Here is a 14,402-nt window from a genome sequence, read left to right on the forward strand (position 1 = left end):
GGAGGCAGGTACGGCAAGAAGTGATCCAGCGGTATTTTTCTGGTAAGTTTTTGTCGGATGTAATTATCCTTGACTAAACACTTTGCAATACTTTCAATTGTGTGTTTTGTTACTTACTGTTTGTTGTTTATAGTGGTGTGTACATTGTACTTAGTTTATGTTATAAATACATTTTCAGTCATTACCCATGAAAAACATACATACATACATAGCAGCTTCTACAATGTTTGAGACGGACACAGGAAGTTGTGTGTTTGTCAAATCAAAATTTTTATTGCGTAAATCAAATTTGTCAAAAGTCTTATTTTTTCCGCTTGTGTGTGCTGGGTGCTGTGCTTTGTGCTGGCTCACTGGCACGTGCTCGGGAGGAACGCCGAACAGGGGAGGTTACTGGCGTTTGGATAGGGGTCGTGGTTCCAGAGCTGGAGGTCACTTGTTGAGCTGCCATCAATGTTATGTTGTTGCTCAAATTATTTATGCTAGCATTAAGTTGTGTGTTGGTTGCAGTGTGGCTGGCTACAATCCGGGATAAAGACTCATTCACAACCTGGTTGTGCTGAATGAGTTGTACGAGTGCCTGCTGATGGCGCTGTTGCTCATCAATGATGCGCGTTAAATGAGCCAGCATTTGGTTGTTGTCTGCCCGTATTTGCTCCATCGATGTTGCGATTCGGCCTACTTGGACAATCAGTCTGCCCGAGTTGCGACTAATGCGCGGTAGATGATGGGGCAGACTGGCAAGGTGTTGGGTATGTGCGGTCAGGCTGGCATTGCTTTGTGCCTGTTGGCTTGTCCAACTGGCCCAAAAGTCATCTGGTATTTGTGGCTGGGGTGGAGCTTGTGCCAGTTGTGGACTCATGGAGGCTTGGGGGATATCCTGCAGCTGTATTGGCTGGCTCGGGTCAACAGGTGTTAGTTGCAGTGTGAAGGTTGCCTGTTGGTCTTGTCCCTGCTGGTCCACGTCGGCCATCAAGCTGGGCTCTGTATGGGGTGGCCAACATGCAATGTTTATTTTTCTTAAAATATATTTGCTAGTTCTACACATTACTACATTCATAATACTCCATTTCTCAAGTTTTTAGAGTTGTTTTTCTAAACATATAATTTGTTTTTTCTCCAAAAACATATATACCATCACAGGCGTGCACATAGACAGACTTGCGTAATCCTCACCTAACTACCTCCCCTCCACAGCATTACAGTGTTATGTCACCTCCCCTGTCCACGATATAGACTGCTTACCTGGATAGTCCAGAGGAGCGGAGCAAGTAAGCAGTCTACATACCGGACAGGGGAGATGTGTGAACACTATAATGTTGTGGAGGGTGTTTTTTTTTTTTTTTGGTTTTTAAATTATTTTTATGTGCACGTGTGTGGCCAATATTTTAACAAATGTATGTTCGATTTTAAAAATGATGTTGGCGATATCAACCACTAAGACATAGAAAAATTAAGCATTTGCACCTTTAACAATTGAAGACGTAACATCACATTGCTTGTTATGGCAAACATGTAATCTCAACTCCAACTCACAACATAGTAACTGTACTGTGTAGATTATTTGCTATGTGTTTAGTTTCTGTTTTGACTCACCAGATAACTGAGGTGATCGGGGCTCATCACTCTGTGGACTCGCCAATAGTGCCAGTGGTGGCTGGGGTGACACTGCAGAAATGCGCCGCCTGGGTGGGGAAGATGGATCCGCAGATTCCGTGCCAAGACGCCGTGTCTTACTTGGCCTCCTGGGTAAGTGCCCCGAGCCCTGTGATGGGCGCCTTACAGGAGGTCGGCTTACAGAAGCAGAACCTATGAGAATATATAAACATTAATATTTTGTACTTCTATGTGTTTGCAGAATATGTGACTACAGTGAAGTCTTACCTGCAATCCCAGCATCATCCTGAGTTGTCTGAGGCCTGTCTGGCCGGCTGGTCTGTCGGACTGTAGAAAAAGTGGAGCAAACATTATTACCATGCTTTGTGTAAAAATTATAACTGCAAAGCCTTAGTGTACTGTAACCATATATTAGGTATTCTAATTTAAACTAATTTCTGCTTAAGATCTTCGTGCTTCCTTAATTTGTGGTGTATATCAAAATGTACATGGTGTTGCACCAAATAAATCAGTTACATTTGAGAATTATGTGTCAGATATTGCATAGATTGAATACTTGCAAATTTAACCACAATGAAATTTAGAATTTGTAGGAACCTTTTTTTTAAGTAAATAAATAAAATATTTAAAAATGCTATTAGATACAACACCGATGTCCAAGCAATATCGCAAAATTATTATTGCAAATACACATACCAGCAGGCATTGCACCTGTTTTTGAGCAAAATTAAATAAAAAATACAGCCAAGGCAAGATGGAAAATGCAATTTCTAAACACAAACACACCTTAAGGGTGCATAGGCCTGCAATATCTGACCAACAATTTTTGCATCCTTTAACCTTAAAAAAAAAAAAAAAAAAAACATTTAGAGGACATTTTAAAATAAATTTAACAAATCCAACTCACCATCCTGCGTGGGTCGGTCCGAATCCCGGACATGAGTTGCAGACACCACTTCTGCAGGAATCAATGCCCGCACAGGCTCCTCCCACTCCCGATAGGTTGCCCGGAAAGGGGGGCCACCTCCGGTTTTGTGGGCTGATTTTGCCTCTTTGGCCATCTTGGCCTTGACACGCCGCTTTATGTCATAGAACCTCTTGCGACACGTGTCCTCAGTCCGCCTCACCACACCCTCACTATTGACGGCAACTATTACTTGCCCCCACAGGACAGACTTCCTGCGGGAGGACACCTTGCCAGCATCCTGACCAAACAATTGGCGATGGTGCTTCATCAGCTCACGCACCAACGCCATGTTTTCAGCATAGCTGAACTTAATATTCCTGCCAGTCTTGGTAGTGGTGCGTGGCTGCGGAGCCACAACACCATCACTATCACTGGAGAATGCAGCAACAGGCACCCCCTCCTCCTCCTCCTCACTAACCTCCTCCCTCTCACTAACCCCCTCCACCTCACTAACAGCCTCCACCTCACTAACAGCCTCCACCTCACTACCAGCCTCCACCTCACTAACCTCCGCCACCACACTGACCTCTGAGTCTGACATGAGGACAAACGACAAAAAACACTGAAAAATAAATACACAAAACACACTCCTCCACTACTACTACTACTACTACTACACACCACACAGCCAACACACACGCTCACTCACTCACTCACTCACTCACTCACTCACTCACTCACTCACTCACAAACAATGACAAAAGACTAAAAAAAAATAACAAGGACAAAAAAGTTGACAAACTGAGAAAAAACAATACTACAAATATGACAAGACTACTTACACACACAGTACAGCACTCAACAATCACAAAACTCCTCTCCAAATCCTCCAAAAACTCCACCAAACTCACCAACTCCAAATACACCTTCCTCTCTCCTCTCCACTAGCTAAACCCACGAGGTGCGGTGTGTTTGGGGCGGTTTTATAGTACTGTGCACAGACACTCCTCCTTCACGAATACAACCAATCACGGACGCGTGACAAAAACGAAACTTAGGACTAAAAACGCGGCCGCAATATCAAAATCACTGCCGTAACAGACATGTGACGCAGTCGTAAAAAAACCCACAAACACGGCCGCGAAACAACAAAATCGGCCGCATTCTACAGCAGAAAACCACGAATGACATCGACATCGGAACAAAAGAAAAACACGAATACGACAGCTTAGTAAATTAGTCGTAATCAATTCAAAAAGTTGCAATTTTACACTGTCGATGTCAGTCGTGATTGAACTTGGACCTGAAACTGGAAAATACGAATCTTAGTAAATTTACCCCTATGAGTGCTGCTGTCTCCATTTTTACTGTTATATACACTGCTCAAAAAAATAAAGGGAACACTTAAACAACACAATGTAACTCCAAGTCAATCACACTTCCTTGAAATCAAACTGTCCACTTAGGAAGCGACACTGATTGACAATCAATTTCACATGCTGTTGTGCAAATGGAATAGACAACAGGTTGAAATTATAGGCAATTAGCAAGACACTCACAATAAAGGAGTTGTTCTGCAGGTGGTGACCATAGACCACTTCTCAGCTCCTATGCTTTTTGGCTGATGTTTTGGTCACTTTTGAAAGCTGGCGGTGCTTTCACTCTAGTGGTAGCATGAGACGGAGTCTACAACCCACACAAGTGGCTCAAGTAGTGCAGCTCATCCAGGATGGCACATCAATGCGAGCTGTGGCAAGAAGGTTTGCTGTGTCTGTCAGCGTAGTGTCCAGAGCATGGAGGCGCTACCAGCAGACAGGCCAGTACATCAGGAGACGTGGAGGAGGCCGTAGGAGGGTAACAACCCAGCAGCAGGACCGCTACCTCCGCCTTTGTGCAAGGAGGAACAGGAGGAGCACTGCCAGAGCCCTGCAAAATGACCTCCAACAAGCCACAAATGTGCATGTGTCTACTCAAACGATCAGAAACAGACTCCAAGAGGGTGGTATGAGGGCCCGACGTCCACAAGTGGTGGTTGTGCTTACAGCCCAACACCGTGCAGGACGTTTGGCATTTGCCAGAGAACACGAAGATTGGCAAATTCGCCACTGGCGCCCTATGCTCTTCACAGATGAAAGCAGGTTCTCACTGAGCACATGTGACAGACATGACAGAGTCTGGAGACGCCAAGGAGAACGTTCTGCTGCCTGCAACTTCCTCCAGCATGACCGGTTTGGCAGTGGGTCAGTAATGGTGTGGGGTGGCATTTCTTTGGGGGGCCGCACAGCCCTCCATGTGTTCGCCCGAGGTAGCCTGACTGCCATTAGGTACCGAGATGAGATCCTCAGACCCCTTGTGAGACCATATGCTGGTGCGGTTGGCCCTGGGTTCCTCCTAATGCAAGACAATGCTAGACCTCATGTGGCTGGAGTGTGTCAGCAGTTCCAGCAAGATGAAGGCATTGATGCTATGGACTGGCCCGCCCGTTCCCCAGACCTGAATCCAATTGAGCACATCTGGGACATCATGTCTCGCTCCATCCACCAACGCCACGTTGCACCACAGTTTGTCCAGGAGTTGGCGGATGCTTTAGTCCAGGTCTGGGAGGAGATTCCTCAGGAGACCATCCGCCACCTCATCAGGAGCATGCCCAGGCGTTGTAGGGAGGTCATACAGGCATGTGGAGGCCACACACACTACTGAGCCTCATTTTGACTTGTTTTAAGGACATTACATCAAAGTTTAATTAGCCTGTAGTGTGTTTTTCCACTTTAATTTTGAGTGTGACTCAAAATCCAGACCTCCATGGGTTAATAAATTTGATTTCCAATTTTTGTGTGATTTTGTTGTCAGCACATTCAACTATGTAAAGAACAAAGTATTTAATAAGAATATTTCAATCATTCAGATCTAGGATGTGTTATTTTAGTGTTCCCTTTATTTTTTTGAGCAGTGTATATAATTTATTTTATTTTTCAGTAAATACAATCTGTATTGGGGTGTTTTGCACACAAGATTGGAATGATAACATTTTGGGACTAGATGATTGTTAACTAATGGCCTGATTCATTATGGATCGCTAAAGCGATCCTGTGTGCAGTTTCCCGATGGTGCGCATGTGCAGAATGGGTCCTGCGGTCGCTGCGCATGAATGTGAACGCCTCTGCCTGGTTGACAGGCAAAGGCGTTTGCGGAGATCGGAGGGGGCGATCGCCCCCATTTTCCGGGAGTGGGGAGGCCAAGGGCTGCTTAGCGAGACACAGTTTCCTTGACCTCACAGCCGCCCTTCGACAGCAGACTGAGCAAGCTCAGGCTTACTAAGCCTGCCATCACGATGTTCATCACAGATACAGACGTATCGCAAATGCAGGAAGGAATTGGTTCTCACGTGACTGTATAAGACCATCGTCGGGATGTAATGGTGTCCAAGATCGCTGGAGGTGCGGGATGTGGACGATCTCAGACTTTTTTTTAAAGGGGCAATCACTTACAAGGCAAAACCAGGGCAGCATCCTGCACCTCCGGCGATCTTGGACGCTACTAATACATCTCGCCCCATGTTTAATTCCCTCATTGGACTGGGATGCAGTGAATTTACCTACAATCAAAATCACGACGGTCAAAATACCAACAACCATTGACCGATGGTCAAAATACCGACAAGGTCAAAATACGGACATGGTCAAAATACCAACATTAAAAATTTTGACACGGTCAACATACCGACATTTAAAATGTTTTTGACTTGTTCATACTTTACCATCCCAGTGGACGTGGAGGGGGAATATAATAGTGTGCCCTAAGCATGGCGAGCGCAGCGAGCCATGCGAGGGGACGCGATACACTTATACGGTGTCCTCGTCGACCTATGTCGATATACACTCCAAAAAATGTAACCGCGTGTGTCGACTCTTCGACCTGTCAACATTTCAAATGTCGGTATTTTGACCATGTCGACATTTTAAATGTCGGTGTTTTTACCATGTCGGTATTTTTACCTTGTTGGTATTTTGACCATCGGTCAATTGTTGTCGGTATTTTGACAGTCAGGATTGTGAATGTAAGTAAATCATACTGATCCCATTGGACTGTATAGTGCAGGTTACTAGCTATTTGAGCTTTTAGACCAATACCTGTATCTGTTGTATTAATAGTAGAGATGAGCGCCGGAAATTTTTCGGGTTTTGTGTTTTGGTTTTGGGTTCGGTTCCGCGGCCGTGTTTTGGGTTCGACCGCGTTTTGGCAAAACCTCACCGAATTTTTTTTGTCGGATTCGTGTGTGTTTTGGATTCGGGTGTTTTTTTCAAAAAACCCTAAAAAACAGCTTAAATCATAGAATTTGGGGGTCATTTTGATCCCAAAGTATTATTAACCTCAAAAACCATAATTTCCACTCATTTTCAGTCTATTCTGAATACCTCACACCTCACAATATTATTTTTAGTCCTAAAATTTGCACCGAGGTCGCTGTGTGAGTAAGATAAGCGACCCTAGTGGCCGACACAAACACCGGGCCCATCTAGGAGTGGCACTGCAGTGTCACGCAGGATGTCCCTTCCAAAAAACCCTCCCCAAACAGCACATGACGCAAAGAAAAAAAGAGGCGCAATGAGGTAGCTGACTGTGTGAGTAAGATAAGCGACCCTAGTGGCCGACACAAACACCGGGCCCATCTAGGAGTGGCACTGCAGTGTCACGCAGGATGTCCCTTCCAAAAAACCCTCCCCAAACAGCACATGACGCAAAGAAAAAAAGAGGCGCAATGAGGTAGCTGACTGTGTGAGTAAGATAAGCGACCCTAGTGGCCGACACAAACACCGGGCCCATCTAGGAGTGGCACTGCAGTGTCACGCAGGATGTCCCTTCCAAAAAACCCTCCCCAAACAGCACATGACGCAAAGAAAAAAAGAGGCGCAATGAGGTAGCTGACTGTGTGAGTAAGATAAGCGACCCTAGTGGCCGACACAAACACCGGGCCCATCTAGGAGTGACACTGCAGTGTCACGCAGGATGTCCCTTCCAAAAAACCCTCCCCAAACAGCACATGACGCAAAGAAAAAAAGAGGCGCAATGAGGTAGCTGACTGTGTGAGTAAGATAAGCGACCCTAGTGGCCGACACAAACACCGGGCCCATCTAGGAGTGGCACTGCAGTGTCACGCAGGATGTCCCTTCCAAAAAACCCTCCCCAAACAGCACATGACGCAAAGAAAAAAAGAGGCGCAATGAGGTAGCTGACTGTGTGAGTAAGATAAGCGACCCTAGTGGCCGACACAAACACCGGGCCCATCTAGGAGTGGCACTGCAGTGTCACGCAGGATGTCCCTTCCAAAAAACCCTCCCCAAACAGCACATGACGCAAAGAAAAAAAGAGGCGCAATGAGGTAGCTGACTGTGTGAGTAAGATAAGCGACCCTAGTGGCCGACACAAACACCGGGCCCATCTAGGAGTGTCACTGCAGTGTCACGCAGGATGTCCCTTCCAAAAAACCCTCCCCAAACAGCACATGACGCAAAGAAAAAAAGAGGCGCAATGAGGTAGCTGACTGTGTGAGTAAGATAAGCGACCCTAGTGGCCGACACAAACACCGGGCCCATCTAGGAGTGGCACTGCAGTGTCACGCAGGATGTCCCTTCCAAAAAACCCTCCCCAAACAGCACATGACGCAAAGAAAAAAAGAGGCGCAATGAGGTAGCTGACTGTGTGAGTAAGATAAGCGACCCTAGTGGCCGACACAAACACCGGGCCCATCTAGGAGTGGCACTGCAGTGTCACGCAGGATGTCCCTTCCAAAAAACCCTCCCCAAACAGCACATGACGCAAAGAAAAAAAGAGGCGCAATGAGGTAGCTGACTGTGTGAGTAAGATAAGCGACCCTAGTGGCCGACACAAACACCGGGCCCATCTAGGAGTGGCACTGCAGTGTCACGCAGGATGTCCCTTCCAAAAAACCCTCCCCAAACAGCACATGACGCAAAGAAAAAAAGAGGCGCAATGAGGTAGCTGACTGTGTGAGTAAGATAAGCGACCCTAGTGGCCGACACAAACACCGGGCCCATCTAGGAGTGGCACTGCAGTGTCACGCAGGATGTCCCTTCCAAAAAACCCTCCCCAATCAGCACATGACGCAAAGAAAAAAAGAGGCGCAATGAGGTAGCTGACTGTGTGAGTAAGATTAGCGACCCTAGTGGCCGACACAAACACCGGGCCCATTTAGGAGTGGCACTGCAGTGTCACGCAGGATGTCCCTTCCAAAAAACCCTCCCCAAACAGCACATGACGCAAAGAAAAATAAAAGAAAAAAGAGGTGCAAGATGGAATTGTCCTTGGGCCCTCCCACCCACCCTTATGTTGTATAAACAAAACAGGACATGCACACTTTAACCAACCCATCATTTCAGTGACAGGGTCTGCCACACGACTGTGACTGATATGACGGGTTGGTTTGGACCCCCCCCAAAAAAGAAGCAATTAATCTCTCCTTGCACAAACTGGCTCTACAGAGGCAAGATGTCCACCTCATCATCACCCTCCGATATATCACCGTGTACATCCCCCTCCTCACAGATTATCAATTCGTCCCCACTGGAATCCACCATCTCAGCTCCCTGTGTACTTTGTGGAGGCAATTGCTGCTGGTCAATGTCTCCGCGGAGGAATTGATTATAATTCATTTTAATGAACATCATCAGCAAGAGAGAGGTAACATCAGCAACACAGAGGTAGCCACAGCCGTGAACTACCGTACTGTACTGTGTCTGCTGCTAATATAGACTGGTTGATAAAGAGATGTCGTAGTATGTATGTATGAAGAAGAAAGAAAAAAAAACCACGGTTAGGTGGTATACAATTATGGACGGACTGCCGAGTGCCGACACAGAGGTAGCCACAGCCGTGAACTACCGTACTGTACTGTGTCTGCTGCTAATATAGACTGGTTGATAAAGAGATGTAGTAGTATGTATGTATAAAGAAGAAAGAAAAAAAAAACACGGGTAGGTGGTATACAATTATGGATGGACTGCCGAGTGCCGACACAGAGGTAGCTACAGCCGTGAACTACCGTACTGTGTCTGCTGCGACTGGATGATAAATAATGATATAAAAAATATATATATATCACTACTGCAGCCGGACAGGTATATATATTATATAATGACGGACCTGCTGGACACTGTCTGTCAGCAGAATGAGTTTTTTATAGAATAAAAAAAAAAACACCACACAAGTGAAGTCACACAACGAGTGTTTAACTTTTTCAGGCAATCACAATATAGTATACTACTAACTATACTGGTGGTCAGTGTGGTCAGGTCACTGGTCAGTCACACTGGCAGTGGCACTCCTGCAGCAAAAGTGTGCACTGTTTAATTTTAATATAATATGTACTCCTGGCTCCTGCTATAACCTATAACTGGCACTGCAGTGCTCCCCAGTCTCCCCCACAATTATAAGCTGTGTGAGCTGAGCACAGTCAGATATATAATATATACATAGATGATGCAGCACACTGGGCTGAGCAGTGCACACAGATATGGTATGTGACTGTCTTGTACTCCTGGCTCCTGCTATAACCTATAACTGGCACTGCAGTGCTCCCCAGTCTCCCCCACAATTATAAGCTGTGTGAGCTGAGCACAGTCAGATATATAATATATACATAGATGATGCAGGCATGCAGCACACTGGGCTGAGCAGTGCACACAGATATGGTATGTGACTGAGTCACTGTGTGTACCGTTTTTTTCAGGCAGAGAACGGATATATTAAATAAAACAACTGCACTGCTGGTGGTCACTGTGGTCAGTCACTAAACTCTGCACTCTCTTCTACAGTATCAGCCTCAGGTCAATCTCTCTCTCTCTCTCCTAATCTAAATGGAGAGGACGCCAGCCACGTCCTCTCCCTATCAATCTCAATGCACGTGTGAAAATGGCGGCGACGCGCGGCTCCTTATATAGAATCCGAGTCTCGCGAGAATCCGACAGCGTCATGATGACGTTCGGGCGCGCTCGGGTTAACCGAGCAAGGCGGGAAGATCCGAGTCGCTCGGACCCGTGAAAAAAAACATGAAGTTCGTGCGGGTTCGGATTCAGAGAAACCGAACCCGCTCATCTCTAATTATTAGTCTTGCTGTGTGGAATCCCACATTTAAAGTTATGGGGTCAATTTATTAATAGCAAAAGCATGCTGATCGGGGCAATTTAATAAGCCTGAACACAGCAGATATCAGAGACATCCCCTGTGTTAGTTAATGCTGCAGACCACAGTCATTTCTTATGCAATGGGTACATCGATCTGGCCCAATGTAACAATCTCTGAGAAGCATTAGCTTGGTCCCATTAGCTGAGGCTATGCCTATAGAAGGATTATTGCAGGATCGGGATCATAAGATCCCTCTCCAGCAGCATCCCCGATTTTCCCAGGCCTGTTATCTTATGGTTGCATCAGAATTGGGGGGAAAATGATAAAGAAAGCTATGACTTTACTGCCAACTTCTCTGCCAGCTGATTTTCCATCTTGTTCCATATATATTCTAATAAGTTCTATTGGGTTTGTTGGCAGAGTGTATTGGAATTGCTTGGTGCAGTGACATCAGTCCACACACTTAATGACTTAAACAGTAATGCAGGTTTATTCAGTGAACACAGGTGACTCATGTGATACTGATAAAGAGATTTATGGTAGACTTACCTTAGTTAAATCTCTTTTTGCGAGGTACACTGGGTTCCACAGTGAATACATCAGCGTGTAGAGTTGGATCTTGATCCGAGGCACCAACAGGCTAAAGCATTGACTGTTCCCAGAATGCATTGTACCACCTCCTCTATAACCCTGCCTCCGGACACTGGAGCTGTTTCGTTAACCAGTCCAATGCAGTAGCTGGTAAAAGAGACGGCAGATGTTAATCACATAGAACCACATTCTCACGACAGGAGAAGGGACCAGCGGCTAATGCCATACAAACACAAAGAAGCTATGTGCGTCACGGTGGGCGCCCTGTGGAACCCAGTGTACCTCGCAGAAAGAGATTTAACAATGGTAAGTTCTTACCATAAATCTCCTTTTCTGCAGCGGGGTACACTGGGCTCCACAGGGAATACATCGGGGATGTCCTAAAGCAGTTCCTCATGAGAGGGGATGCACAGTAGCGGGCACAAGAACCTGGCATCCAAAGGAAGCATCCTGGGAGGCGGAAGTATCAAAGGCATAGAACCTAATGAATGTGTTCACTGAGGACCACGTAGCTGCCTTGCACAATTGTTCAGCGGATGCGCCTCGGCAAGCCGCCCAAGAAGGTCCAAAAGACCGAGTAGAATGGGCTTTGATAGCAGCAGGAGCTGGGAGTCCATCGTGCGCATAGGCTTGTGCAATCACCATTCTAATCCATCTGGCCAAGGTTTGCTTATTCACAGGTCAACCACGTTTGTGAAAACCAAAAAGTACAAAAAGGGTATCTGACCTCCTGATAGAGGCAGTCCTCTCCACGCAAATACAGAGAGCCCGTACCACATCCAAAGTCCGCTCTTTGGAGGACAAACCAGAAGAGAAAAAAGCCGGAACCACAATCTCTTGGTTAAGATTGAAAGTTGACACCACCTTAGGTAGATAACCGGGGTGAGTTCTAAGAACTGCCCGGTCACGGTGAAAAATCAGAAAGGGTGGACGAAAGGACAAAGCGCCTAAATCCAACACCCTCCTAGCAGAGGCAATAGCCAGCAGAAACACGACCTTAAGCATAAGGCATTTAAGGTCCACAGACTCAACAGGTTCAAATGGCGACTCTTGTAGGGCATTCAAGACAACAGACAGATCCCATGGAGCCACAGGAGGGACCTTGAGAGGCTGAATCTGTAAAACACCCTGAGTGAAAGTATGAACGTCAGGAATAGATGCAATTTTCCTCTGAAACCACACCAACAAGGCAAATATATGAACCTTGAGGGAGGCCAGACAAAGGCCTAAGTCTAGACCTTATTGGAGAAAAGCCAAAAGTCTGTCAGTTCTGAATTTGTATGCATCGTAATTCTTAGCCGCACACTAGGTGAAGTAAGAATTCCAGACCCAATAATAAATCCGTGCCGAAGCCGGTTTGCGGGCCTTCAGCATAGTTTGGATAGCCGCCTCTGAGAATCCTTTGGCCCTCAGGAGTGAAGCTTCAAGAGCCACACCGTCAAAGCCAGCCTGGCCAGGTCTGGGTAGACACAAGGGCCCTGAACGAGGAGGTCTGAGCGTTGAGGAAGTAGAAGAGGACGCTCTATCGATAGACCCTGCAGGTCTGAGAACAAATGCCGTCTGGGCCACGCTGGAGTGACTAGAAGTAGTATTCCTTCTTCTTGCTTGAACTTCCGTAGTACCCTGGGCAGGAGTGACACTGGAGGGAACACGTAGGGCAGCCGAAAGTTCCATGGAGTTGCCAGTGCATCCACAAACGCTGCTTGAGGATCCCTTGTCCTTGAACCGAACACCGGAACCTTGTGATTGTGTTGAGACGCCATCAGGTCCACATCTGGTAGGCCCCACTTGTCTACTAGGAGTTGAAAGACTTCCGAATGAAGACTCTACTCTCCGGCGTGAACGTCCTGACGACTGAGGAAATCCGCTTCCCAGTTGAGCACTTTGGGAATGAATACTGCCGATATTGCTGGCAGATGGTGCTCCGGGGAGGGGTCCTGGGGTGCACTCCGGTAATGAGAGGTGCGACCCTGCGGAGACCTTTCAGCAGTACTGCATACAAAGAAAAAGGTTGCACACTTCAAACATTACCAATTTATTAATAATAATCATTGCAATAACATTTTGCATTTTGCGCGAGGTTCTTCGCATAGTTATCGCCATAAGTAACGGCTTGCCCACCACGTCCAGGTGACCTCATTAGTTGGGCAAGCCCCTAACGTTTTGACGGGTACATATCTAGGGCATGGGACACCCCAAAATGAAGCAGCTGAGTGACCCTAAGGCAACACTAAAGTGAAAAAACATATAGTGATAAAGTGAAAATAGGTTAGTGAGAGAGGCTGCTGAAAAGAGCAGGGGTAAATTAGTGGAAGGTAATGAAGTTAGAAATAAAGTAGTGAGAGGTAAAGTAGTGAAAAGTTAAGGTAGGAAATGAGTTACATTGAAACAAAACCCAACGAAGGATCTTTGATACTTCCATAATTGCCATGCGGCTTCGAGTGCCGCCTTGATGATTTATGTATGCCACCATGGTGGCGTTGTCTGATTGTACTTGAACAGGCCTGTTCTGAGGCAGAGCAAGAGTCAAGGCATTGAACACTGCCTGCAATTCCAGAATGTTTATTGGGAGGAGAGATTCCTCCTTGGTCCACCGACCCTGGAGAGAGTGCTGCTCCAGCACCGTGCCCCAACCCCGCAGGCTACTGTCCATAGTCAGTAGGACCCAGTTGGGGATCCAGAAGGGATGACCCCTGCTCAACTGTCGGTCCTGTAGCCACCAGCTCAGTGAAAGACGAACCTCCGGAGTCAAGGAGATCATTTGAGACCTGATCCAATGAGGCAGGCCATCCCACTTGGAAAGTATTAACCTCTGCAGAGGACGAGAATGAAATTGAGCGTACTCTACCATATCGAAAGCCGACACCATAAGGTCTAGAACTTGCATCGCCAAGTGTATCGACACTCGTGGGCGAGAAAGGAAGCATCTGATCCTGTCCTGAAGTTTCAGGACTTTCTCCAGAGACAGAAACAGTCTTTGGCTGTGTGTGTCCAGCAGTGCCCCCCAGGTGCACCATGCTCCGAGCAGGGCCCAGTGAGGACTTCTTTCAGTTAATTAGCCACCCATGGGCTTGTAGGAATTGGACAGTCAGTTCCACATGACGAAGGAGAACCTCTTGGAAGTTCGCCAGGATCAGCAAGTCGTCCA

The 14,402-nt window shown here is 46.6% G+C and overlaps 1 protein-coding gene across 1 annotated transcript; it reads right to left on the reverse strand.

Moving 5' to 3' along the window:
- Positions 1 to 256: 256 nt before the first annotated feature.
- Positions 257 to 2,029, reverse strand: LOC134965615 (uncharacterized). Its single transcript, XM_063941952.1, has 3 exons — positions 1,882 to 2,029; positions 1,594 to 1,806; positions 257 to 981 (listed from the first exon to the last, which is right to left on the reverse strand). Exon 3 carries the CDS (start codon positions 968 to 970, stop codon positions 302 to 304), a length of 669 nt encoding a protein of 222 aa, XP_063798022.1. The 5' UTR covers positions 971 to 981; positions 1,594 to 1,806; positions 1,882 to 2,029; the 3' UTR covers positions 257 to 301.
- Positions 2,030 to 14,402: the final 12,373 nt, after the last annotated feature.

This window comes from Pseudophryne corroboree, chromosome 10 (assembly GCF_028390025.1).
Source record: "Pseudophryne corroboree isolate aPseCor3 chromosome 10, aPseCor3.hap2, whole genome shotgun sequence".
Lineage (NCBI taxonomy): Eukaryota > Metazoa > Chordata > Amphibia > Anura > Myobatrachidae > Pseudophryne > Pseudophryne corroboree.

Excerpts from the sequence above, each read along its gene's own strand:
- LOC134965615 (XM_063941952.1), bottom strand. The coding sequence starts at position 970 with ATGGCCGACGTGGACCAGCAGGGACAAGACCAACAGGCAACCTTCACA.